We start from the raw sequence: 27,993 nt of genomic DNA, 5'->3' as shown, positions 1-27,993 counted from the left end.
ACGGAATGTCCTGATGGAGGACATTCCGGAAATGGTGACGGCGTACGAAAGCCGCCACCTCCGCCGAAGGGCGTAAAACTTGGACGAGCGCTGTAGTCGCCTACAGCACTCGAATAAGTGCTGCGAATATCCGCAGCACTAGAAGACGCCTGCGCCTGAAAACTGGCGCGCAGGGTCTTGAGGTCGTCAGGTACACACATGGACGTGTACCCATTGATGTCCCGTTCAGTAATGCGTACTGCTTCGGGGTAGCAGTACTCACAAGCAGTGTCGTAAGGCACTGCGCAAGGAAGTCCGATACCGACTGCACCATGGTGCAGTCGTTCAAGTTTCCCACGCTTCGAGAACTTCTCGTAGCGCTCCCGCGCCTGGCTAATCCGGTCGCGATAGCCAGCGGGGGGGGGGGATTTTTGAAGTTTTCAACAAAGGCACTCCAACTCTGACAAAGTGCCTGCCACTCGGGCACTTTGCTTCTGCGAGAAGTCTTCTTGCTCGCAAACATCGGAGCTCATGGAAGAGTCCGATGTAGTAATCGCGCCTTTGGTCCGTCATCGGATCAAAGTGCAATCGCTTCGCGACGTCATCGTCAACGATGGCGTTGCACGAATACAGCGCGTACGGATTCGGTGGCACGGTCGCACCGAATCGGCTGCTGATCTCAAACTGAGACGGCATCCACAGCTCGCGCACTGGCTCAGTGCGCGAGGCCACAACAACAGCGGATGGAGTGGAGTCATCTCCATCCCGCGGAGTCGTTAAGGCTCCGGCGGCAGTGAGCGGTGTTCCACTGCCGCTGCGCGAACGCTTCGAGCCCGAAGCGTTCGAGTCGTCCTCGCGTGGACGACGCAGACCCACATTGGGGTCAGTGTGGCCCGGAGACAAGGTATCCTTGTCTCCTTCGAGTTTCCCCTCCTCGACTTCGCTTCCGTAGTCGAGGGAAACTCCCTCTCCACCAGGAGAGTAGATGCCCACGCCAGTCTCGACAGCAATGATCTTGCCTGTCTTGTTTCGGATGGCATGTTTCTCATGCCATCTCGAGTGGTATCCAGCAACAGAGAGGCGACTCTCTGTTGCCATGCTTGTCGACATCGCCGTCGAGGCGATGTCAGTAGCGGTCGTGGCTGAGGCAGCGGCCGTCGTCGCCTTAGAGGCGACGACAGCACTTGCTGTTGCCGAAGCGGCCGGCGTCTTAGACGAAGACGTCGTTGGCGTAATGAGCACGTGTTCTCCCGAAGAAAATACGGATTGACGTGTCGAGACCGGCACGTCATATCCTAACGGGGGGGGGGGGGGGGGGGGGGGGGGGGGGGGGGTGTAGCGGGGCTACACAGTCGGTTCACCTCCTACCTTAGTGCAACATGCACTAAGGGATACATTCAGGTTGACCACTCCACAGGGTGGTCCACATTCATAGCGAAAAGCATATGACTGGTAGAAAGCAACATTTTTCTACCAATGAGAGTCATTCAATAGATAGGGGTTCTGCCAGCCATCCAATGGAAGAACCTCTCATTAGAAATATCAGTTTTAGGAGGAAACCCCATTTACAATCAATACAGTTCTCATTTGGCACCAAAGCTATCGTTCGGTTCCTTTATCTAGGTTTAAGTATACTTGCGGATACAAGTATACTGAACTTAAGTAAATTACTCCTACGCTTCCCCATACACGTGCGCACACGTGTAAGCTTAAGTAGTGGGTCTAAGCAGACCCATTACAGAAGGGGAATCTCGCAACTTTGAAATCAAGTGGGCAGTGTGTCATTGAGCCTTTGCTGGGCTTAAAGGACAAGGTGACCTACAAGGAAATCGACTGGTGCACTCAGAGAGACAGCAGCTCGTGTGGCATCTGGTGCCTAGTTGTTCTGGAACTGCTATTTGCTGAGAGACCGTGGGCCGACTGTCTTTATAAGGTGCAGTCCTATCTACGTATGCGCTATTTGTACAAGGCAATTGGTGTCCAGCAATGCGAAGTAGTTCACGAACGAGACTAGGAAAAGGAGTTGTAGTTAGTTCTTGAAAACTCCAACTAATAAAAGATCTTTTGCGGTTTGATTTGTAGCAACTTGACGATTATGTGTTCGTTTGATGTCAAACCGGAACGACATCGGATACGACCAGGGTGGAACTTGGACTTCTCCTTCAAAAGCGCTAAGTCCAAAAGTTCATACTTTTAGAGAAAATATCGTGGGCTGTCAGGGACATCCGTCATTTAATCTGAGGTCGTCATTTACTTTATGTTCGAGAAAAGCATCTGCTTGAAGCCAACTCAAAACCGGTGCATTTCTCTAATGTACAGTGTCATGCCAATATATGTCCGCTTACATGTACGTAAATGATAGAAACACCTTCCGGTCTCAGTAATATCAGCCAACAGTACCAATATATCATCAAGAAAATACTCTTTCGTGATTCACGAACCGATATGGTGTTTAATCCTGGCTGGAGCAATGGGAGGGTTCATCATTGCCTAGCATGATACATGTATTGGTTGCTATTATACTAGCAACCAACACATGTAGCCACCCGCATGCAAATGGCCTGCCTGGACGACTACGCAGCTGCAACGCCTGACGCCGGCTTGCCCGGGGACAACGCGTAACGTTATGCATCGAACCTGACCTTCAGGCTGAAGCACATTCCGGGGTTGACTGCACGGTGCCTGTCGTTTCCAGACAAACAACCAAGACAAACTAGCCTTTTTCGTCGACCTACCAACCAAGTAGACTCACACAACCAAGTAGACTCACTACACACCAGCGCAACCATTCACCTCCTCACAACGTGAAATGCCAGGACGTATTAATACTGCAAGTGGCCATATCATAAGAAGAGGATATATTCGTACTAACTTACTACTGGCTCACCCCCTGACGAGAGCAAACCTTCGCTGTCACCGAATGAAATTGCAGATCAAAAGCTAACGCCACACTACTACTGCACACAACCGAAGCTCTACTGCTCGCGGCGCGAGTCGTACTCGGCCTGGATCTCCTCGGCCGACTTGCCCGACGTCTCCGGCACCAGCTTCAGAGCAAGCAGGTAGAAGATCGCCAGCAGCACCACGAACGGAACGTACGCGTAGTCGTTCAGAGCGTCCGAAATGTACGGGTACGACACACCCACGATGAGGTTGCACAGCCAGTTGATGCCGATGCACAGCGACGACGCGCTGGCACGGATCGAGTCCGGGAAAATGTCGGCCGTCATCACCCACACGAGCGGGCCCAGCGTCACGCCGAACACGATCACGTACAGCGCCGTGAACACAATCGACAGAGCGGACACGTCCACGATGAACGCCACCGTCATGCCGATGGACATGACCACCATCCCCGACAGGCCCCACAGGATCATGTTGCGCGCACCGAAGCGGTTGGCCAGCACGCCCGTGAAGAAGGCGGGCCAGATGTTAATGAAGTCGATGATCAGCGTGCCCACGCGCGAGTCCGAGATGCCGGCGTCCGAGAAGATGCTGCCAGAGTAGTAGAACACGGCGTTGATACCCGACAGCTGCTGCGCCATCGACAGCATGATGCCGCCGAGAAGCTGCAGGCGGTAGCGAGGCGCGAACATCGACTCCTTCTTGGGAGCAGCCAGACCCTCCTCCGCGGTCTCCGACTTCTTGCTCACCTCCAGCCACGACAGAGCCGTCTGCACGTGCTCCTCGCCGTACAGGCGAGCGATCACCTGCTTGGCCTCGTCACGGCGACCCTGGGTCAGCAGCCACGCAGGGCTCTCCACGCACATGGACGGCGCCAGCAGCAGGTAGATGGCAGCCAGCACCACCGGGAACGCGGCCAGGTAACGCCAGCCAGAGCTCGTGTTGGCGAAGAAGAACGTGATGGCCGGCACCAAGATGCCGATCGTCGTGAAGATCTGCAGGCCCAGGCCGAGCGTGTTGCGCAGGTGCGGCGGAGACAGCTCGTTGATGTAGCCGCCGATGGTGGCCGTGGCCGTACCCGACGACAGACCGGCGATGAGACGGCCCAGGGCGAAGAGCCAAACGTTCGACACGGCCGCCTGCACGACGCCGCCCACGATCATGAAGATGCAGTTGCCCATGAGGGCCTTCTTGCGGCCGTACTTGTCGCTGAAGTAGCCGCAGCACAGCGAGCCGACCATGGCACCGAAGATCCATGCGTTCACGGCGAACGTCCACTCCGTCTTGCTGTGGCCAGGGAACATGAGGCACGTGTCCTCGGCCACGGGGCGAGCATTGCACTCGTCCGTGTCGTTGTACTGCGACAGGTTCATCTGCGAGGTGGACCAACCGCTCTGGAACGGCTGCAGCCACGACAGCAGCGCGCTCGTGTACAGGATGGTCTTGGGCTTGATGAGGCGCGCGGCGGCCTTGTTGGCCTCGTCGAAGGCGGTGACGCCGCCGGCCTTGGGAGTAGAGGCTTCCACGTAGTTGTCCGCCATGCTTTTGAAGCTAAGTTTGTTGCTTAGTAGCTGACTTGCTTAGTGCTTGTCCGAATGGGAAGTGAGGAATGACCCGATCGGCCGCGCGCGACCCTGGGCTCGAAGGAAGCGACTCGTGTGCAGTGCAACGCGGTCTGCAACGCTGGCTGCCATGGCTCTTGACTGGACGAGAGACGGCCGCCGCTGCGCTTCAACCGCGGGCTGTCTGAGTCACGAGGCCCACTTGATTTCTGCTTCGTGAGACTTGTGAGACCGTATGTTGGTCGATCTTGCCCACAACCGTTGTGACAACGTGACGGTTTGGCGAGTGTATCTTGAAGTTCAGACGTCGAATAGAAACGCGGGTGTGCGCGCTTTCAGTTGACAGGAGATGTCAATCGCCGATACATAGGCTACTGTAGCTCCATCGCCACTGACCCCAAGCAAGAGGAGCTAGCATGTACATGTAATACCAACCCAGTTCTTCGTGTTCGTTCGCTGCATGCAGCACATTTAACGTTGTACGGCTCACCATAATAGGCGCGCTGCCAGCTTAGTACCTAAAGCTGCTGCCATCGAAGTTCCGAATTTGCTTTCGAGGCGATCGAAATGAGAGACGGTGCATTCTCCTCAAGCTCCTTGTTCTACATGGAGACTCGTACATGTAATACCGGTAGACTCCTTGTGCGCACTCGCACTTGCTCGTGTTGCGAATGATTAAAACATATATCCGAACTCGTTTAACGAACGAAATGCAAGACGATTCTCGTAGAATGCCAATGGCTTTATTGAGCACTGAGGCTCAGTCTTCGAAAGCGCTCTCGGAAACAGCCTGAGCGTGTTTGCATATCTTCCGGTACGTGTGTGTCTCCGCGGAGTACCAAATGTTCTAACGGTATCATTTCTTTCACTCCAGTCAGTGGCAGTTTTGGGCACTTGATACATGCACCAATGCCGTTGGGACTTACCGGTAGGTACGTGTAGTTTCAAGACGCAGTACCCCCACAACGGGGCCCGTGACACAGTGCTCCCAAAGACATGTACAGTACCAAAGGTACATACAAAGATCGCAATCGCTTTGGAGACTCCAAGTGGGGCATGTACATGTAGCGGCTTCGTGCATGTATCCGTCTCGTGCAAGGGAGAGCCGCGCCCGGTCACGCTCAACAGCACTGCACTGTACCGCCAGGCAGAGGTGTGAAGAGGCTGGTCGAGCGCGTGGTAAATCGAACGCTCCGTGTGGATCGGTAGGCATGCAGCTTGAAGCTGGGGTCGTCGCAGCGGGAATGTGGAGACTGGAGCTCGATGGCGAGGCGCGTGCGTGGCGTTGCCCCCCTTGCCATCCAAGCGACGACTCTACAGTAGACCTACCCTACTGAAGTTCAGGCTGAGCCAGTCGAGGGAGGAGGGACGAGAGAGAGGGTGGTACTAGCTGCCTCGCCTAACTTGGGCCCTAAGCGCGATTGATTCAGAAGAAAGCGAAATCACAATTAATCAGGTACCGTACATGAAACAGAGTTTTGCAAGAACTCTGTTAACCAACAGTGCAATTTGCCTACGCTTCGCTTGGATGGCAAGGGGGGCAACGCCACGCACGCGCCTCGCCATCGAGCTCCAGTCTCCACACTCCCGCTGCGACGACCCCAGCTTCAAGCTGCATGCCTACCGATCCACACGGAGCGTTCGATTTACCACGCGCTCGACCAGCCTCTTCACACCTCTGCCTGGCGGTACAGTGCAGTGCTGTTGAGCGTGACCGGGCGCGGCTCTCCCTTGCACGAGACGGATACATGCACGAAGCCGCTACATGTACATGCCCCACTTGGAGTCTCCAAAGCGATTGCGATCTTTGTATGTACCTTTGGTACTGTACATGTCTTTGGGAGCACTGTGTCACGGGCCCCGTTGTGGGGGTACTGCGTCTTGAAACTACACGTACCTACCGGTAAGTCCCAACGGCATTGGTGCATGTATCAAGTGCCCAAAACTGCCACTGACTGGAGTGAAAGAAATGATACCGTTAGAACATTTGGTACTCCGCGGAGACACACACGTACCGGAAGATATGCAAACACGCTCAGGCTGTTTCCGAGAGCGCTTTCGAAGACTGAGCCTCAGTGCTCAATAAAGCCATTGGCATTCTACGAGAATCGTCTTGCATTTCGTTCGTTAAACGAGTTCGGATATATGTTTTAATCATTCGCAACACGAGCAAGTGCGAGTGCGCACAAGGAGTCTACCGGTATTACATGTACGAGTCTCCATGTAGAACAAGGAGCTTGAGGAGAATGCACCGTCTCTCATTTCGATCGCCTCGAAAGCAAATTCGGAACTTCGATGGCAGCAGCTTTAGGTACTAAGCTGGCAGCGCGCCTATTATGGTGAGCCGTACAACGTTAAATGTGCTGCATGCAGCGAACGAACACGAAGAACTGGGTTGGTATTACATGTACATGCTAGCTCCTCTTGCTTGGGGTCAGTGGCGATGGAGCTACAGTAGCCTATGTATCGGCGATTGACATCTCCTGTCAACTGAAAGCGCGCACACCCGCGTTTCTATTCGACGTCTGAACTTCAAGATACACTCGCCAAACCGTCACGTTGTCACAACGGTTGTGGGCAAGATCGACCAACATACGGTCTCACAAGTCTCACGAAGCAGAAATCAAGTGGGCCTCGTGACTCAGACAGCCCGCGGTTGAAGCGCAGCGGCGGCCGTCTCTCGTCCAGTCAAGAGCCATGGCAGCCAGCGTTGCAGACCGCGTTGCACTGCACACGAGTCGCTTCCTTCGAGCCCAGGGTCGCGCGCGGCCGATCGGGTCATTCCTCACTTCCCATTCGGACAAGCACTAAGCAAGTCAGCTACTAAGCAACAAACTTAGCTTCAAAAGCATGGCGGACAACTACGTGGAAGCCTCTACTCCCAAGGCCGGCGGCGTCACCGCCTTCGACGAGGCCAACAAGGCCGCCGCGCGCCTCATCAAGCCCAAGACCATCCTGTACACGAGCGCGCTGCTGTCGTGGCTGCAGCCGTTCCAGAGCGGTTGGTCCACCTCGCAGATGAACCTGTCGCAGTACAACGACACGGACGAGTGCAATGCTCGCCCCGTGGCCGAGGACACGTGCCTCATGTTCCCTGGCCACAGCAAGACGGAGTGGACGTTCGCCGTGAACGCATGGATCTTCGGTGCCATGGTCGGCTCGCTGTGCTGCGGCTACTTCAGCGACAAGTACGGCCGCAAGAAGGCCCTCATGGGCAACTGCATCTTCATGATCGTGGGCGGCGTCGTGCAGGCGGCCGTGTCGAACGTTTGGCTCTTCGCCCTGGGCCGTCTCATCGCCGGTCTGTCGTCGGGTACGGCCACGGCCACCATCGGCGGCTACATCAACGAGCTGTCTCCGCCGCACCTGCGCAACACGCTCGGCCTGGGCCTGCAGATCTTCACGACGATCGGCATTTTGGTGCCGGCCATCACGTTCTTCTTCGCCAACACGAGCTCTGGCTGGCGTTACCTGGCCGCGTTCCCGGTGGTGCTGGCTGCCATCTACCTGCTGCTGGCGCCGTCCATGTGCGTGGAGAGCCCTGCGTGGCTGCTGACCCAGGGTCGCCGTGACGAGGCCAAGCAGGTGATCGCTCGCCTGTACGGCGAGGAGCACGTGCAGACGGCTCTGTCGTGGCTGGAGGTGAGCAAGAAGTCGGAGACCGCGGAGGAGGGTCTGGCTGCTCCCAAGAAGGAGTCGATGTTCGCGCCTCGCTACCGCCTGCAGCTTCTCGGCGGCATCATGCTGTCGATGGCGCAGCAGCTGTCGGGTATCAACGCCGTGTTCTACTACTCTGGCAGCATCTTCTCGGACGCCGGCATCTCGGACTCGCGCGTGGGCACGCTGATCATCGACTTCATTAACATCTGGCCCGCCTTCTTCACGGGCGTGCTGGCCAACCGCTTCGGTGCGCGCAACATGATCCTGTGGGGCCTGTCGGGGATGGTGGTCATGTCCATCGGCATGACGGTGGCGTTCATCGTGGACGTGTCCGCTCTGTCGATTGTGTTCACGGCGCTGTACGTGATCGTGTTCGGCGTGACGCTGGGCCCGCTCGTGTGGGTGATGACGGCCGACATTTTCCCGGACTCGATCCGTGCCAGCGCGTCGTCGCTGTGCATCGGCATCAACTGGCTGTGCAACCTCATCGTGGGTGTGTCGTACCCGTACATTTCGGACGCTCTGAACGACTACGCGTACGTTCCGTTCGTGGTGCTGCTGGCGATCTTCTACCTGCTTGCTCTGAAGCTGGTGCCGGAGACGTCGGGCAAGTCGGCCGAGGAGATCCAGGCCGAGTACGACTCGCGCCGCGAGCAGTAGAGCTTCGGTTGTGTGCAGTAGTAGTGTGGCGTTAGCTTTTGATCTGCAATTTCATTCGGTGACAGCGAAGGTTTGCTCTCGTCAGGGGGTGAGCCAGTAGTAAGTTAGTACGAATGTATCCTCTTCTTATGATATGGCCATTTGCAGTATTAATACGTCCTGGCATTTCACGTTGTGAGGAGGTGAATGGTTGCGCTGGTGTGTAGTGAGTCTACTTGGTTGTGTGAGTCTTCTTGCTTGGTAGGTCGACGAAAAAGGCTAGTTTGTCTTGGTTGTTTGTCTGGAAACGACAGGCACCGTGCAGTCAACCCCGGAATGTGCTTCAGCCTGAAGGTCAGGTTCGATGCGTAACGTTACGCGTTGTCCCCGGGCAATCACTGCTGTAGTACAATGTAATGCCGAGTACGTTGCGGCCGATCAACTTCCAACATCACGAAGCCATTGTCAGGGACTGCAGTGGCCATGGGATTTTGAGTGCGATCATGTGCAGCTTCCCCGAGTGACTTTGTGCTAATACCACAGTTAACGCGCTCAACGATGTCTTCCGCTCCCGCCAGTCTGCTTGTATGGTACAATAATGCTTGGATCTCTTTGAGTGCCCTGTTGAATTGAAGCGTGTTCGAATGGAGTGTGGAAAAGCGAGCGTCTTATGCAGGCACCTACTTTACCAGGGTTACGCTTTCCCCCGGTGCGGCTCGGTCGTCAAGCGCGTGGTAAATCGAAAGCCTTGACCGACAGAACTTCAACTTGGAATCGTGGCAGAAGACCTACCCTTCTGAGGTAAGACACGAACGAGGGAGTGGACATGCACACAGCCACCAGAGATGTGCGGAGAAGTTGTTAACACGCACAGATTCAGTATTTTGCGCGGTACAAATGGGAATACATGTACAGATGTCCCTGGCGAATTTGCAAGTGCAAGCAGCTATTTCCCTGTAGACAATTCGATTTTCGCGAAAGCAGACCAAAAGGGTTGATAACCTGGTCTTTTTCGCTGCTCACTTCAACAAGGTTTAACACCATGTAGCTTGGGGAGCATCGTCTCTTACGTGAAGCTAATGGTTGGCTTTGAAGTTGTATCTGGAGTTCCGCCCCCACAAGTATATAGACAGACAAGCTGTTGGCAGCGCAGCAAAAGCACCGACAGACGATCTAAAGGAGATCTCTCGAAGCCGAAATGATAAAGCAGGATGTTCTGAATGCGGCACTGGAGGCGGTGACGGCATCCTGACGAAGTTCTCTTTCCAGATCGCCTTCAGTAAACCATCCGAAGTTGGCCTCGGCACGCTGCTGGCGCGCAGATCAGCATTTACAGCTTGCTATTTAGTGCACCGCGACTTTCATCTTCAACTTCAGCTCTTAATCGTTTCAGCCTGAAATTTACCGAATAGAAACGTTGTTCCGATATTTTTTAAAGCCATTACAAACGTCGGTCAAATGAAAGTCCCCGGCAAGACCTGCAACAGTGCGCGACCAATTCAATCGATGTCGAGCAGCAAGCCTCGGCTCAGAGTGTTGTCGTTAATATTTGGACTTCCCAATACGAAGTACTATAGTATTTATTTGGAATGTTTCGAATAGCATACAGAAACAAGATTTGGGATAATGATGCTCAGACTGGATCTCATTAACGAATTTGGCAGATGCCCAGGTTGCTGGCGTCTAGAATTTAGTGGGGGGTTACGTATGATTCCTTCCTACCGGTATCCTGCCCCCCCCCCCCCCCCCCCAGTAAACCACCCCGCATCTACCTTGAAATCAAGTTCCGGGCAAGTGCGTTCCAAAGTGCAGTACATGCAGGGAGCGACAACATCTGAGCCTGTCACACAAGCCTGTACATGTATTCGCTGATACTGAACTCGCGTTAACAGAGTCATCATGACGGCCTGGCGCTTGTGCGCGCGGGGTCTGAATCCTACTTGATCTAGGCACGACCGAGATGGTGCACCGCCGCGATGCAACGCGCTCCTACACCAAGCACCCCATGGGCTCCCCGCCAGCGCATACGTTAACCGAGTGTAACGCGGTGAGACGTCCCATCCCGGTGGATGCTCGACTTGCCCAACATCTGATTGTTTCTGAAGTTCGCAGTTCTCTGCGGCGATCTGGTCCCTTGCCTACCGACGCGGATCAGAAACGGGTATCAAACTAGCAAGACACAGAGCGACACCGCCGTTTGAGGATCGATAGCCCCGCAGTGTGTCCAAAGCAGAAGCAGAAGCGACAGCGCGTGCAGGATCCCCGCCAAAGTTCAACTTGGCTGGCCGACACAACGCGTCGAGCACCACCGTTGCTCCCAACGACACAGGACAGAGCATGCTCGAGAGGCCAAGTCCTGAGCGCAACCAACAACGGACAGCTCACTTTCCAATTGACCAAGTCACCAGCAAGTCAAGTCATCATGGCTGACAACTACGCAGAAGCCTCTACTCCCAAGGCCGGCGGCGTCACCGCCTTCGACGAGGCCAACAAGGCCGCCGCGCGCCTCATCAAGCCCAAGACCATCCTGTACACGAGTGCGCTGCTGTCGTGGCTGCAGCCGTTCCAGAGCGGTTGGTCCACCTCGCAGATGAACCTGTCGCAGTACAACGACACGGACGAGTGCAATGCTCGCCCCGTGGCCGAGGACACGTGCCTCATGTTCCCTGGCCACAGCAAGACGGAGTGGACGTTCGCCGTGAACGCATGGATCTTCGGTGCCATGGTCGGCTCGCTGTGCTGCGGCTACTTCAGCGACAAGTACGGCCGCAAGAAGGCCCTCATGGGCAACTGCATCTTCATGATCGTGGGCGGCGTCGTGCAGGCGGCCGTGTCGAACGTTTGGCTCTTCGCCCTGGGCCGTCTCATCGCCGGTCTGTCGTCGGGTACGGCCACGGCCACCATTGGCGGCTACATCAACGAGCTGTCTCCGCCGCACCTGCGCAACACGCTCGGCCTGGGCCTGCAGATCTTCACGACGATCGGCATTTTGGTGCCGGCCATCACGTTCTTCTTCGCCAACACGAGCTCTGGCTGGCGTTACCTGGCCGCGTTCCCGGTGGTGCTGGCTGCCATCTACCTGCTGCTGGCGCCGTCCATGTGCGTGGAGAGCCCTGCGTGGCTGCTGACCCAGGGTCGCCGTGACGAGGCCAAGCAGGTGATCGCTCGCCTGTACGGCGAGGAGCACGTGCAGACGGCTCTGTCGTGGCTGGAGGTGAGCAAGAAGTCGGAGACCGCGGAGGAGGGTCTGGCTGCTCCCAAGCAGGAGTCGATGTTCGCGCCTCGCTACCGCCTGCAGCTTCTCGGCGGCATCATGCTGTCGATGGCGCAGCAGCTGTCGGGTATCAACGCCGTGTTCTACTACTCTGGCAGCATCTTCTCGGACGCCGGCATCTCGGACTCGCGCGTGGGCACGCTGATCATCGACTTCATCAACATCTGGCCCGCCTTCTTCACGGGCGTGCTGGCCAACCGCTTCGGTGCGCGCAACATGATCCTGTGGGGCCTGTCGGGGATGGTGGTCATGTCCATCGGCATGACGGTGGCGTTCATCGTGGACGTGTCCGCTCTGTCGATTGTGTTCACGGCGCTGTACGTGATCGTGTTCGGCGTGACGCTGGGCCCGCTCGTGTGGGTGATGACGGCCGACATTTTCCCGGACTCGATCCGTGCCAGCGCGTCGTCGCTGTGCATCGGCATCAACTGGCTGTGCAACCTCATCGTGGGTGTGTCGTACCCGTACATTTCGGACGCTCTGAACGACTACGCGTACGTTCCGTTCGTGGTGCTGCTGGCGATCTTCTACCTGCTTGCTCTGAAGCTGGTGCCGGAGACGTCGGGCAAGTCGGCCGAGGAGATCCAGGCCGAGTACGACTCTCGCCGCGAGCAATAATCGGATAGATTTTTGAGTTAGCTTTTTGCATGGAAGTCATTCTGCAGAAGCTGAATCGTTGTGCGAATATATTGTTGATTTTCGCTGATGTTAAAATGATACTTTGGGAATTGTTTTGTTGTATTATCATTTAAATGGTTTACTGTAAAATTTGTTTGAGTTGGTTGTATTTTTACTCTACTTTTACAGTAGAAGCCTAATTGCTTAGTTGCTCTAGTCTTAAAGATCTGCCTGTCTTCTTTGAAGCTTGCACCTTAGTCATATCCTTAGTCCCTTGCATGTATTAGAGACACCCTGGGGCCTTATTCGGTCGATCTGGGTCTTCATGGCAAGGCAAGTACCGGTATGTATCTGGACTGCTGTGCTACACTCTGGGGAGAAGTGGAAGCAGAGAGGGGGTCTCAATTCCTCTGTGCATTGGTGCTTGATACGTACTTTTTTGTTCATGTTATTGGATTAATACATGTACGTTTTACATACCGAATACTAGTAACCTGTGTAGTATCCGACAGAATGTTATATCCGATACGCCATAAAAAAAAATTACCACCGGATATGAATGTTCCAATACTGTACTTCTACTATATTGGAACGTCCACGGTCGCTCGTTGTGAAACGCTGCATGCAACGACAAAAATATGTAGTTTATACAAACAAATCTGGATATGAAAACAGATTCTTGGATCAACAGATATTGCTCGTCAATCCTTTTTCGATAATACTACTATTACACGTGCGTCAGATGCTTACATTAGCAATTGTACGTTTCAGGTATTTTGGCACAACCCAGCCATTCCATGACGAGTTGTTGGGCCAAGCAATGACGACTTAACGGCGACCGAGTAACATTTGAAAGGTTTATTGAATTCGAAAACGAGTTAAGAAATGTGAGAACGAATGACACCCACGCGAAGTGCCAATCGCTCTGGCTATTCGCAAACCACAATTGTTCCTACAATGGCTGAAGACGAATTGCCGCTTTCGAAGAAGAGATACGTTTTCTATTCACAGAGAATTGCAATATACTCAAAGTATCTGTGAAGGCTAACCCTTCAACTTGTAAAGTTTCACCGTGGACGCTCGTAAGTTAAGCTGCTTAGGGCGCTCTGGGTTTCGTTTTTGCTATGAGGTGGCCCCAGTCAAGTAAGTGTGTCATTAAAGCCTCGCACTCGGCGGCGAGATCTATTGTCATTTGCCCGCCGCAGTGACAATTGTCAAGAAGACAACCTGTACTTTACAAAGATCACACGATACTGTATAGAGCTTAAAGTCGATGCACCAACAACGCTGGTAAACGTGCTTTCTCGGTAGAGCAGTTCTATACATGTAACGCGTTTTGTCAATAACAAAAGCCGACGAGCAGGGAGGCAACAAGCAACAGTTATCCTCCCGCAACGTGCTTCCAGGAAACCAAGCACCAAGCCGGCTTTGTTCAGTACTGAGAATGTTAAGTATCAATGGCATCTATTTAATCCGTTCTCTACATGTCATGTGCACAACGGATGCTGTTTTGCGGAGGCAAGCAGCTCTCCTAATCCCTGCGATGGAAGCTGCATCAGGTGCGCATGTATTACTACACGTAGTATATATTTAGCGGTAAAAAAAATCCTTGGGAAGCCGGGGACCAAGTCACTGCATAAAACACCAACAGTAGCGAGTCGCTGCTGGACCGCAAGTTGTGGTCTACCTGTAGACTGTAAACTGCTTGAGTGCTCATCACGTCGCGATTGACTCCCCGCCCCCTGCTTGAAGCAAAAAGAAAACATCCACAAGAAAACAAGAAAAGAGACTAAGAGTTACAAACACGGACAGCACCAGGTGCAGCCCAGCACAGAATATCGGCCACGCCATTCTCTTGTCAAGGTTAAGTCGTTTTTTCAACTTCCAAACTTCAAGCTACACATCGGAGCGTTCGATCGTGTACACTCGATCCCCGATCCAACATACGAGACTGCATGAAAACGCAGCACCACACGAGCCAGACAAATCAATCAAGTGAGACTTTCGCCCAGCTTCGTAAAGAACCCGTCGGCCCACCGCGCTCCAGCAGTGCTCACACTGTCACTTTCCATTTGGACAACCTCCACCAACAAGTCTTCCAACCAAGACAACAGTCGGTCTGTCAAGAAAGCCTTTCACCATGGCTGAAAGCACTCCCAACAACTACTCTGAGGCAGTGTCGCCCAAGCCCGTCACGGCGTTCGACGAGGCCAACAAGGCCGCCGCGCGCCTCATCAAGCCCAAGGCCATCCTGTACACGAGCGCGCTGCTGTCGTGGTTGCAGCCGTTCCAGAGCGGTTGGTCCACCTCGCAGATGAACCTGTCGCAGTACAACGACACGGACGAGTGCAATGCTCGCCCCGTGGCCGAGGACACGTGCCTCATGTTCCCTGGCCACAGCAAGACGGAGTGGACGTTCGCCGTGAACGCATGGATCTTCGGTGCCATGGTCGGCTCGCTGTGCTGCGGCTACTTCAGCGACAAGTACGGCCGCAAGAAGGCCCTCATGGGCAACTGCATCTTCATGATCGTGGGCGGCGTCGTGCAGGCGGCCGTGTCGAACGTTTGGCTCTTCGCCCTGGGCCGTCTCATTGCCGGTCTGTCGTCGGGTACGGCCACGGCCACCATTGGCGGCTACATCAACGAGCTGTCTCCGCCGCACCTGCGCAACACGCTCGGCCTGGGCCTGCAGATCTTCACGACGATCGGCATTTTGGTGCCGGCCATCACGTTCTTCTTCGCCAACACGAGCTCTGGCTGGCGTTACCTGGCCGCGTTCCCGGTGGTGCTGGCTGCCATCTACCTGCTGCTGGCGCCGTCCATGTGCGTGGAGAGCCCTGCGTGGCTGCTGACCCAGGGTCGCCGTGACGAGGCCAAGCAGGTGATCGCTCGCCTGTACGGCGAGGAGCACGTGCAGACGGCTCTGTCGTGGCTGGAGGTGAGCAAGAAGTCGGAGACCGCGGAGGAGGGTCTGGCTGCTCCCAAGCAGGAGTCGATGTTCGCGCCTCGCTACCGCCTGCAGCTTCTCGGCGGCATCATGCTGTCGATGGCGCAGCAGCTGTCGGGTATCAACGCCGTGTTCTACTACTCTGGCAGCATCTTCTCGGACGCCGGCATCTCGGACTCGCGCGTGGGCACGCTGATCATCGACTTCATCAACATCTGGCCCGCCTTCTTCACGGGCGTGCTGGCCAACCGCTTCGGTGCGCGCAACATGATCCTGTGGGGCCTGTCGGGGATGGTGGTCATGTCCATCGGCATGACGGTGGCGTTCATCGTGGACGTGTCCGCTCTGTCGATTGTGTTCACGGCGCTGTACGTGATCGTGTTCGGCGTGACGCTGGGCCCGCTCGTGTGGGTGATGACGGCCGACATTTTCCCGGACTCGATCCGTGCCAGCGCGTCGTCGCTGTGCATCGGCATCAACTGGCTGTGCAACCTCATCGTGGGTGTGTCGTACCCGTACATTTCGGACGCTCTGAACGACTACGCGTACGTTCCGTTCGTGGTGCTGCTGGCGATCTTCTACCTGCTTGCTCTGAAGCTGGTGCCGGAGACGTCGGGCAAGTCGGCCGAGGAGATCCAGGCCGAGTACGACTCTCGCCGCGAGCAATAATCGGATAGATTTTGAGCGGGTCCTGTAGGTGTCCACGGAAAGCTCTTGTAGATAACTACTACTAATACATGCTTTTGCATACAAAACTTTGGTTTAATGATCGTTTTGATTGGATAGTTCTGAGTGCAAGTGAATACTAGTACAATGTACTACATCCAGTACACAATAATTGTATTCGATGTTCACTTGCACGCAACTACAGTTAACGTTAGTGTAAGCCATCATTTCCAGCACCCGCTGGAGAAGAAGAATGGATATTAGAGGACTTTACTGTAGTTGTTGGACAACGGTACCGACAGGACCCGGGCATTAGAAACGATCAAACCTACTCTCTTGTTCAAATAATGTTAAGAACACAACTGCCGGCGTCATGTGCCATCACATACTAGCACTACTGGCAGTTGCGTGGGTGGCGTCATCGTGTACGTGCTGATGTTGATCCCGACGATGGCCGTGGCGCGTTTGTCGGAGCAGTTCGGCAACCGACGACTGCTGTTAACTGAGTTGGCGGGCATGTTCATCAGTGCCACTGGAATCACGTTCTCACTGGCATTTTCGGTGCAGGCGCTGTCGATTGTCTTCACCGGCACCTTTGTCGCTGCATTCTCCGCAAGCGTGGGCCCCCTTATCTGGCCCATTACCGCAGCGCTATTCACTGACTCGGTCCGCGCCACTGCCGTCTCCATGTGCATCTTCGTCAACTGGGTCTGCAACTTGATCATTGGCGTCTGCTTCCCGTACATCTCGGACGCACTGGACGCGTACAAATTCGTCCCCTTCATGGTGACTACCGCTGCGTTCTTCCTGTTCACGCAATGGTGTATCCCGGAGACCGCCGGTAAGAGCACGGAGGAGATTCAAGCCACATTTCGCTCGCGTGGAAACCAGAAGCTGGCTGTCTCGAGCTGAGTATACGTATCACTCGGGTGGCCCTTAGATGTTCATGCGAATCACGTCGCCCTCCCTACTTGCATTACAGTATCCGAGCGCGTCCTGATCGTTTCGGGAAACAGCTCAGGTCTTTATAAGTTATTAGCGTTAGTTTAGTTTTATAGTAGTATTACTCCAGAACTGCGATCTGACTTCTACCTGACAACCGCCAATGATCGTGATCTCCGATCTTCTTCAGCTTCCGCTCTTCGAACTCATCTTGGATCTCTTGTATGGTCTTGCCGTACGTTTCCGGCACGGCTGTGTGTACGAAGAGGAAAGCGATCGTGACAGTGCACATGAAAGGCACAAAGCTGTAGTCGACGAAGGCTGCAGCAATGTACGGATAACCCAGACCGATCGCCAGGCTGCACAACCAGCTACACCCGACGCAGATAGAACAGCCCATAGCTCGCACGTCGTCCGGAAACAGATCCGCCATAACCCCCCACGCCAGTGGCCCGAGACTCGAACCGAACGTGGTCACGTAAAGTGTCGTGAACACGATTGCCAATGCGGGTAGGCTAGCAACAAGCGACACCGTGATACCTACAGCGCTCAAAAACATGCCAGTCAACCCAAGTAGGATCAGCTTGCGATTGCCTAAGCGCGCTGATAGCATACCACAAAACAACGTCGGCAGCACATTGACGAAGTTGACAGCCAACACACCGACGCGTCCGTCCGAGAGCCCCGCCTGCTTAAAAAGAGAGGACGAGTAGAAGAAGACGGCGTTGACACCCGTAAGCTGTTGAGCTCCAGCCACGCCGATGGCCGTCAGCAGCTGCACAATGAGCACTGCCGAGAAAAGCTGGGAGACACCTCGCGGCTTCGGTGCGTCCGGACGCATCGACATGGTGAGGTCCTGCAGCGGCATGACATATTCACTTCCCATCCCGACTCGGGGCGCCGCCTCGTCCTGCTTGACCCACGTCTTCGCGAGGAACACGTTTTCTTGTCCAAACAGACGAGCTAGCTCTCGTTCAGCGAGTTGCTGCTGCCCCACCATGATCAGCCACGCAGGGCTCTCCACGAGCACGAAGGGTGCCAACACCAAGAACAGAAATGCCAACACAACAGGAAACGCTGCGATGTACCGCCAACCAGTGCTCGTGCTCGCGAAGAAGAAAGTGATGGCAACCAACAGGTGACCAAGCGTGATGCCAATCTGGAAACACACGCCCAGCTTGCTTCGGAGGTACGGCGGCGATATCTCGCCGATGAAACCAGGGATGACGGCAGTCGAGCCACCCGCCGCGATACCAGCGAACACGCGCCCGACGGTGAAGACCGAAATGTTGGAGGCGCTGGCCTGCACGACAGCGCCTGCGATCATGAAGAGACAGTTGGCCATCATGGTCGGCTTGCGCCCGAACTTGTTGGAGATTCGCCCGGTCACGAGACTCCCCATCATGCCGCCGACAATCCAGGAGCTGACGGCGATCGTCCACTCAGTTTTGGTGTGACCGGGGAACATGAGGCATGTGCCGGGTGCGATGGGTCTTGCGTCGCAGTCCTCCACATTATTGAAAATCCCGTTGTTCATTTGCGAGGTGGACCAGCCGTACTGCAGTGGTTGCAGTGCTGCTACCAGCACGTTGGCATACAGTCTCCAGGTAGGTTGGATTGTCGAGTTGTTTTGGACCGGAGTTGGCTGCACGACGAAGGGCGTTGGGACCACCCAGGCATTGCTAGTGCTGCTCAGCGACGGCGTATACTCCATCGTTCCGTAGCCTCGCCCACGAAATTGGACTTGTGAGCGACCGATATGGCTGCTGGTATCGACGCAATTAAGAAAGTGGGCTCCCGACTGCTACATGCACTACGTAGAGCCTTCTGGTTGGCATTGTCCCATCGAGGATTCCAGCGATGCGGTTGCGGTTGTGTCAATGACAACAGGATGGTGGACCATCGCAATTCAGTCACGCTAGCGGCGAGCCTCATCGAAAAACGTACTGTGGGCTGAGCTTGTTGAGAGTTCGCGTGCCATGTGCGGCGCATTGCCACTGATTCTACAAAACAACTGTTGGCAAGAAATACAACCGTCGGGTTGACAGGCTTCGCAAGATCGCGGACACGTCAAGCTGCATTATCATCGGCTCGTTGTAGAAGAGCGGGCGGAATGGACACCGAACGCAATGTCACCGCCGACAGCACTCGGTAGATGCGAACACCGAAGCTCATGGCTGTGCGCCACGACCGATAGTCGAAATCAAGCAAGATTCTTGCCCCACCATCTTGACGTATCTGAAATATGCGAGCCAGGCAGTATGGTGGAAGGAGTTAAGGACAGCTGTGTGCATATGATATTGATGCTCGCCTGCCCATACGAGTACTGTTGGCACAACGCTTAGCAGCCTACGCGCTGGGTGGCACCATGGTCGAGACGACAAGCCGCCGGTAACGAGCGCGAGTATGGGAGAACGCCGCTGTCATGCTTCGCAAATGGGTCGTTTGGACAAGTGGGACGTCTCTTCAATAACAATATGTCGGCCAACAGATGCAAACCTCGCGAACAGCAGAGGGGGTAATACCCTGACACGTTTGACAGCTTGCAACGGGAAAAAGTCCACTTATCCTGTTGGGCTTTACCTTCAGCACGATCCCAGAAAAGCCGACGCTCCACATCCATGCGTGCTTCGGCCTTCAAAGAATTCAAAGAGCATTTCAGAGCGCTATACATGCAGTTTTAGTTTAAGATAAATTCGTGTTCCTGCACTTCGCGGAGTACTACCTGTACACGTGGCTATCGGATCGACACCACTGTTTTATTCCCTTGCGCGTTTGAACGCACCCTCCATTTGTTCGATACACGAAGAGAAAACGACAGTGCGTCAGTAAGCACGATAGGTTTCAAATACTGTACCAACACTGTTTAGCCTGGTGGCGGGGAATTGTTGCCATTTCAAACCCTTCGTGCTTGCTGTCGCACCTTGTAAACCAAACCTTATGCGTGGATTGGGTTTACTAGAGCAACCATAGTTCGCTCCCCCCTTGAGGTTGGTTGATCCTATTGTACTTAAACCGCGGCTTGGAAATACGCGCGTTGTCCAAACGCTTGCGTTTACTCCTGTGTTTGCGATGTTTTCGAGACCCATCAGCAACAGCTATTAGGACTTCCAACGAAAACAGTAGAGACTTCATCGCCAAGCGGTACCATTGGTGCAGGCACTATTTGACACCATTTGACACCATACTCTTATTTACATACCCCGAGTGATACGTATACTCAGCTCGAGACAGCCAGCTTCTGGTCTCCACGCGAGCGAAATGTGGCTTGAATCTCCTCCGTGCTCTTACCGGCGGTCTCCGGGATACACCATTGCGTGAACAGGAAGAACGCAGCGGTAGTCACCATGAAGGGGACGAATTTGTACGCGTCCAGTGCGTCCGAGATGTACGGGAAGCAGACGCCAATGATCAAGTTGCAGACCCAGTTGACGAAGATGCACATGGAGACGGCAGTGGCGCGGACCGAGTCAGTGAATAGCGCTGCGGTAATGGGCCAGATAAGGGGGCCCACGCTTGCGGAGAATGCAGCGACAAAGGTGCCGGTGAAGACAATCGACAGCGCCTGCACCGAAAATGCCAGTGAGAACGTGATTCCAGTGGCACTGATGAACATGCCCGCCAACCCAGTTAGCAGCAGTCGTCGGTTGCCGAACCGCTCCGACAAACGCGCCACGGCCATCGTCGGGATCAACATCAGCACGTACACGATGACGCCACCCACGCGACTGTCGGAGATTCCTGCGTCCGAGAAAATGTCGGACAAATAGTAGCACACCGCGTTAACCCCAGTGAGCTGTTGCGCAGCGGACACACCAAGAGCAACGAGCAGCTGACGAATGAAAAGCGGCGAAACGAGCAGCGAGAGCGTACCCCCTTCATGCTGCTGCTCCTCGGACTCCAGGTCCGTATCGACGCTAGCCTCCATCCACGAAAGCGCCAACTGCACGTACTCGAGACCATAAAGCCTGGCGATTTCTCGCTCTGCGCGCTCGCGATCTCCTTTTTCCAGCAGCCACGCGGGACTCTCCACTAATACGAACGGCGCCAGTGCCAGGAAGAACCCTGCATTCAGTACGGGGAGCGCTGCGATATATCTCCAGCCGTTGCTAGTGTCGGCGACGAAAAAGCTCATGGTCACCACGAGAATGCCCGCGGTGAGAGAGACCTGCATGAAGGTCCCGTACGAGTTGCGTCGATTCGGGGGCGAAATCTCGCTGATGTAGCCTCCCACCATACCCGTGGCACAGCCCGACGCCACGCCGGCCACGATGCGGCCCACCATGAAGACCGAAATGCTGGACGTGCTCGCTTGAAGCACAGCGCCCGCCAACATGATGACGGCGTTGGCCAGCAGGACCTTCTTGCGGCCGTATCGCTCCGAGATGGCACCACACACAAGGCTGCCCACCATACCGCCGACGATCCACGCGTTGACCACCAAAGTCCACTCGGTTTTGGTATGTCCCGGGAACATGAGGCACGTTCCTTGGGCCACCGGGCGCGCGTTGCAGTCGTTCTCGTTGTTGAAAGCTGTGAGGTTGAGTTGGCCGACTGACCAGCCGAACTGGAAGGGCAGCAGCAGCACTACCACGAGGCTGGCCCAGAAGGTCGAAGACAGCGGAACGGCCTTGTCGGCCTGCACATTCGGCGTCTTGGGCGTGCTTACCTCGGCGTACACTGCGTTTACAGCGTCGGTCGCCATGAGCAACGTGAGCTTTGGTACTTGAGGGTAAGTTCTCTAGTGACGACAGTCTCGCACCGGCACGCGCCTCGACCAACCACGCGAACTGCAGCACCAGCAGACATAGATATGCAGGTGTGACTGTTTTTGTTGGATCGCGAGCGCATGTTACGCGCAACCATGCGTGGCCTTACCTTGGAACCGATCAGGCTTCTCGGTGTCTGTGCTGCGCTGTACGACGTACTGTTTGGACGAACGCGGCGAGATGCACAAGGTCCTTGGGTCAGGGCGTGCTAGTTTGGGTATGGTGGAGTTATTCGGGCGCCGCAGCAGGTGGAGTCCTTCGTCTACATCGTCGGAGTGATGGTCTTTCGCATTCAAAAGGCAACTTCAAGTGTCCTGTCGACGTGTCTACTGCAACCAGTTGTGGTCTAGGCTAGACTCTAGCTGCCCCGGTAAACTCGAAACACCGCAGGTGGCGAGAAACCGGTAAGGACGACTTCAATACCAGTTTGTTCTAAGTGTAATGAGCAAACTGGTTCTTGTTGCTAGCATTTCCAGCCTCCCCACTTGAACGTCCTCCGGATTGCACGACAGCATTCACTACATTTATTACCATATATCTTATCCGAGCACTGGAATTTGACTATTACCGGACAAACGCCACTGCGCCTTCGGTTTCCGGTTCCACTTTGCGTTGAACTCGTCTTGGATCTCTTGTATGGTCTTGCCATACGTGTCAGGCACGACTACAAACACGAAGAGGAACGACAGCGTGATCGTGTACATGAATGGCACGAAGCTGTAGTCGACCAGGGCCGCAGCAAGGTACGGGTAGACCAAACCCACCGTAAGGCTGCACAACCAACTACACCCCACACAGATCGAACAGCCCACGGCTCGCACGTCGTCCGGGAACATGTCCGCCATGACTCCCCATGCCAACGGCCCCATGCTCGAACCAAACGTGGTGACGAAGAGTGCCGCGAACACGATCGCCAGCGCCGGCAGACTGGAGACGAGAGACACAGTAATGCCCACCGCACTAAGGAACATGCCTATAAATCCATACAAGATCAATTTGCGATTGCCCACGCGCGCCGCTAGCAGCCCACAGATCAACGTCGGCAACACGTTGACGAAGTTGACAGCCAACACTCCGATGCGGCTGTCCGAAAGCCCTGCTTGCTTGAAAAGACCAGACGAGTAGAAAAACACAGCGTTCGTGCCCGTGAGTTGTTGCGCTCCAGCTACACCAATAGCCGTCAGTAGCTGTCGAATGAGCATCGGTGAGAACAATTTGGCAAGGCTGCCTTGTCCTGTATTGGGCGCGGCTGGAGTTATCACCGACACAGCCAACACCGATACCTCGAATTGAAAGCCACCCTCGCGTACCGACTCCACATCATCCTGCTTGATCCACTTTTTCGCAAGGCTCGCGTTCTTTTCGCCAAATAATCGTATTAATTCTTGATCTGCTAGCTCTTGCTTCCCCACCATGAACAGCCACGCAGGGCTCTCCACGAGCACGGAGGGTGCCAACACCAAGAACAGAAATGCCAACACAACAGGGAACCCCGCGATGTACCGCCAACCAGTGCTCGTGCTCGCGAAGAAGAAAGTGATGGCAACCAACAGGTGACCAAGCGTGATGCCAATCTGGAAACACACGCCCAGCTTGCTTCGGAGGTGTGGCGGACATATCTCGCCGATGAAACCAGGGATGACGGCAGTCGAGCCACCCGCCGCGATACCAGCGAACACGCGCCCGACGGTGAAGACCGAAATGTTGGGGGCAAAAGCTTGTACGACAGCGCCTGCGGTCATGAAGAGACAGTTGGCCATCATGGTCGGCTTGCGCCCGAACTTGTTGGAGATTCGCCCGGTCACGAGACTCCCCATCATGCCGCCGACAATCCAGGAGCTGACGGCGATCGTCCACTCAGTTTTGGTGTGACCGGGGAACATGAGGCATGTGCCGGGTGCGATGGGTCTTGCGTCACAGTCCTCCACATTATTGAAAATTGAGTTGTTCATCTGTGAAGTGGACCATCCGAACTGCAGCGCTTGCAGTGCTGCTACCAGGATATTCGCGTACAATCTCCAGGTAGGTTGGATCAAGTCGTCGTCGACTAGGGGCGCGGGCATCATAACCATGGGCGTCGGGGCTACCCAGACATACCCTCTGGTACTGCTGATCATTGACGCCGAGAAATCCATCTTTTACGCAGTTGGGCTTGGTGCATATACCCCTTACTCGGTAGACGTTCCTCGTAGCTGGCAATTTCAAAGCTGAGCCTGACACGGCGCTGCTAGCATGTACAAAATTCCTCTGTCTTCTACATCTATCGTTGATTCCTGCGACAGAGATACAATCGTGCGCTCATGTAGATGGTAATGCTTGCTTTCCTGGGATGGGAGTCATGAACTGCTGTATAATTCGAAGTGTACTGTATAGCCTAGGGAAGTTTGAGCTTGGTCAACTGCGATAATCGACCACGGATTCTACAAACAACTGTTGCCCCATCCAGCAGTTTGTGGAGCGAGCATTGCTCTCCTGCTCGCCAGCAGAACGGACACAATCATCCGATAAATAATACACTAATACTCTGTAATTGTGTATTTCACAGTATTAGAATACTGTACTGCACTATTAATACGCAAAATCGAGCCCAAACAAATACAGTTTTAGCTCGCAACAACGCACTGCAACGACAGCAAAACGAGCTGGGGGTAACACGAAGTGAGTTATGCAGCGTTGGACTCATGTGCAAAGCGTGCCATCGCATACCGTGCATGTAGAGGCGAGCATCAATAGCAAAACGGAAAGCGGCCTGTACGTAAACTTACTGTACAAGCTTGGATAGTTTACATATACACGATTGGATTTGCAGCGATGGCAGTCAGCGACAGGCTCGAGGCTCGTGCCGCGAGCAACTTCACCACCGTACCTTGGCTTCCACTCTAAGAGGCTATCCCAATGATGCCCACGGAATCCGTGACGGATGGCGAAGTTCGTGAAGGCGAACAAACTAAAATACCATATTCTACCACAATCAAGACCACTGAAAAACACATGTACATGTACCGGTACACTCACTTCAGCACATGTACGTCAACATATAACATATAGTCCACCTCACAGGCTTTCCCTCACACCATTCCAAAACAGGGACGACATTGGGGGGTTGCGCTCGTTGTGCGAAGACCGAAGCAGTTGCCGCTCATTACTTCAGTCGATAATACATGTACCCTCGAAAAAGTTCCGCATGTATTTCAGTTACAGTGTCAACAAGAAGTGTCAAATGTTAAAAGTTTCAACGTATCAAACAATTTGCGCCCCGAAAACAAATCAGGTATCGATATGCACGGACAGACGACTGCAGCAGCGCAGCCTGGCGGGGAGCAGGCGTCCGAGAGCGTCTCCTGCGCGTACACAGACGCACGTGCTCAGCGCGTAGCTAGCGACACCAAAGTGGCGGTAGTGGGCGCGGGCTTCCTGGGCAAATGCATCGCCATCGACCTGTCGCTGCTCGGCGTGCAAGTGCTCGTGTGCGATACGAACCCGCAGACTGGCGATGCGGTTCGTTAACTTGCTGTTATATCATGTCAATGTTTGTATGAGCTGTTTGTAACGGCTAGTATCCCGTGCCATGTTATTGTTGCAGTTGTCCTCGTACGCGTACGAGCTGCTGCACCCGCTGCTGTATCTGGGCTACGTGACCAAGAGCATGCTGACCCAGGCTTGCAGCAGCATCACAGTGGTCTCGGACGTGGCGCAATGTGCAGATGCAGCCATCGTGATTGAAGCCGTGAGTTGAAGTGTCCATTTGAAGTGGACAGTGTCTTCCAGAGAACTAACGTGATCTTTTCCCTTCAGATCCCAGAGAACCTAGAGGCCAAGGTGAAGCTCTTCAAGTCGCTGGAGCAGTATTGTTCGGCGTCCACCATCTTGGCCACCAACACGATCGAGCTCTCGGTGGACGCGATTCAGTACGTGTAGTGGATACTGTAAGACACATGATCGACTAATGCTTTTGCTGTTGGTGTGCAGGACGCATCTGCAACACCCCGACCGCTTTCTGGGCTTGCGGTTCTTCTACCCGTGCGTGCTCATGTCTCCGGTGGAGCTCACGACGGGCTCCTCCACGACGCAACGCACGGTGGACCGCGTCGTGGCCTTCTTGCAGCGCCTCGAGAAGCTCCCGCATCGCGGGCCGACGAGGCGCGTGCTCACCAACACCGAGGCCAGCGCCTTCCAGTTCGACACGGCGGTCCGCGGCAGCTTCTACCACGGGCTGCTCGAGCCCAAGCGTCTGGCGTCTGTCACCGACACAATCACCCCTCATCCCGGACCTCCGCTTGTCGGACCCACCTTCAATGCGAACACAACGTCACTCTAATACAAAAAGGGTTTAACAGTCCTTTGAGCGCCAAAAAATGTTTGAAAACGATGAAACATTGGCCAAAAGTTACGCAAAAACACCCACTTATGCACCCAATTAGCGCCAACGCCACCACCGCCTTCAAATGACCCCGTTGAGAGGCAAGGCATCCCCGCTGAAGCCTGTGGAAAGGCCATTACAGGCAATCGTTCACGTCCGGAGGAAGTATCATGTATCGAGAGCAGCAGGACGAACGCAAGGGCCGCTGCGCTGTGACTTCCGTCCGCCTACACGCGGGCGCGGGCGTCCTCCGGACACCGGCCGTATGCTCCGTGGCCTCCTCGTCTTGTGGCTGGTGCTTCACTCCCCAGGGGCGGCTCTCTCGCTGCACAGGCTGCCGCAAAGCTCGCTACTGCTCCCGCGCGTGTCAACAGCGCGACTGGCCGCTGCATCGCCGCGAATGCGCGGCCTGGCGTTCCGTTCCAGTGACCAACGCTTCGCCCACCGTTTTACTAGTGAGTCGTCTCGCTGCCAGCGTTTTTCAGGGTTCTGAAGTCGACGAGGACAAGAGGAACCGCGTGCTGAAGTTACGACACCACTTGGAGGACCATTCGGAGGTTAAACGCCGACAATTCAGGGAAATGGCGCAGTTGGTGCTGCTGTTGCTATCACGTTATAAAGCAGAGAAGAAGGAGGCTGTTAAGGGCTTTGAGGAGCTCCAGGGCCTGCTGGAAGACGAGATCTTGAAGCTTTTCGGACGTGTCAACTGCAACGCGTTCTCGCTGGCAAATGACGTGACGAACGAAGCGGTTGGCATCGGGTTGTTCCCGGAAGGAGCTCTGTTCAATCACGACTGCGATCCGAATTGTGTCGTGAGCTTTAAGGGGCGAGAGATGCAGGTGCACGTGGTGAAGGATGTGGAGGTGGGCGAAGAGCTCACGGTCTCGTACGTGGAGCTGCTGCAGTCAACCAGGTCGAGACGCAAGGAGCTGAAGGAGTCGTATTTCTTTGACTGTGCGTGTGCACGGTGCCTAGCTGCAATGGATGAAGATGTGAAGGACGATTGGTATCTAGACGGATTGGCGTGTGGGGATACGGAGTGCGATGCGTCGGGTGGTGTAGTGTTAGTGGAGGATAGCTTTGCTGTGTGCAAGCTCTGCGGTCGTGAGCGAGATAGCGAGCAGATCGCTCGGTTTGAACAAGAGCTGGGATCGATTCGAGCTGTCGCGGCTGATTCGGAGCAGAGCAAGTGGGAAAAGTATCAGCGAGAATGGGAAATCGTGATAAATCGACTGCGCCTCCACCCTCGAAACGCGCGTGTAGCTCGGACTGCACGCGAGATCGGCAATTTTCTGCTGGATGCGGACTCTCCGGGCTTGCAGCGTCAGGCACTGCCATTCTTTTTAGCAGAGCTGCGCTCGGTGGAATGGCTGCTGCCAAAGATGAAGCTTCCGTCACGAGGTCTGTTGCACTTTCAAATCGGCAAGCTCCTGTTTGAAGAAGTGAACACACCGCTGTGCAGATTGCCATCAGTGGATCGAGCTGCGCAGACTGAACGAGCTGCGAAACATCTCCAAGAAGCCCTCTCTGTGTAAGTGTTTGGCGTGCCAAGTGAGATCGCTCATGGATATTGGCATTAATCGCGTTTGATTTCACTGTAGACTGGACTGCGCATACGGAAGTGGCAGTGTTGTTGTGCAGTCTGCGCAGTTGACCTTGGATGAGGTTCAGCG

At 54.8% G+C, this 27,993-nt stretch overlaps 3 protein-coding genes across 3 annotated transcripts; 2 read left to right on the top strand and 1 right to left on the bottom strand.

The window, feature by feature from the left end:
• Positions 1 to 755: 755 nt before the first annotated feature.
• Positions 756 to 1,271, bottom strand: KRP23_11173 (uncharacterized protein; the record flags this gene model as incomplete). The annotated part of the gene is made up of 1 exon (XM_067895920.1): positions 756 to 1,271. The coding sequence occupies one exon, from the start codon at positions 1,269 to 1,271 to the stop codon at positions 756 to 758; it is 516 nt and encodes a 171-aa protein (XP_067740985.1).
• A 23,968-nt stretch (positions 1,272 to 25,239) lies between these two features.
• KRP23_11172 (3-hydroxybutyryl-CoA dehydrogenase) lies at positions 25,240 to 26,278 on the top strand (the record flags this gene model as incomplete). The annotated part of the gene is made up of 4 exons (XM_067881700.1): positions 25,240 to 25,458; positions 25,544 to 25,687; positions 25,756 to 25,868; positions 25,930 to 26,278. 4 exons carry the CDS (start codon positions 25,240 to 25,242, stop codon positions 26,276 to 26,278), a joined length of 825 nt encoding a protein of 274 aa, XP_067740984.1.
• Positions 26,279 to 26,901: 623 nt separating this feature from the next.
• Positions 26,902 to 27,974, top strand: KRP23_11171 (Histone-lysine N-methyltransferase SMYD3; the record flags this gene model as incomplete). Its single annotated transcript, XM_067881699.1, has 3 exons — positions 26,902 to 27,721; positions 27,783 to 27,851; positions 27,922 to 27,974. 3 exons carry the CDS (start codon positions 26,902 to 26,904, stop codon positions 27,972 to 27,974), a joined length of 942 nt encoding a protein of 313 aa, XP_067740983.1.
• Positions 27,975 to 27,993: the final 19 nt, after the last annotated feature.

The sequence above is a fragment of the Phytophthora ramorum genome, assembly GCF_020800215.1.
Source record: "Phytophthora ramorum isolate Pr-102 chromosome Unknown Phyram_PR-102_s0011, whole genome shotgun sequence".
NCBI classification, from domain to species: Eukaryota; Oomycota; class Peronosporomycetes; order Peronosporales; family Peronosporaceae; genus Phytophthora; species Phytophthora ramorum.
Note: the sequence above shows the minus strand (reverse complement) of the source record. Positions and strands in the feature narration are given on the sequence as shown.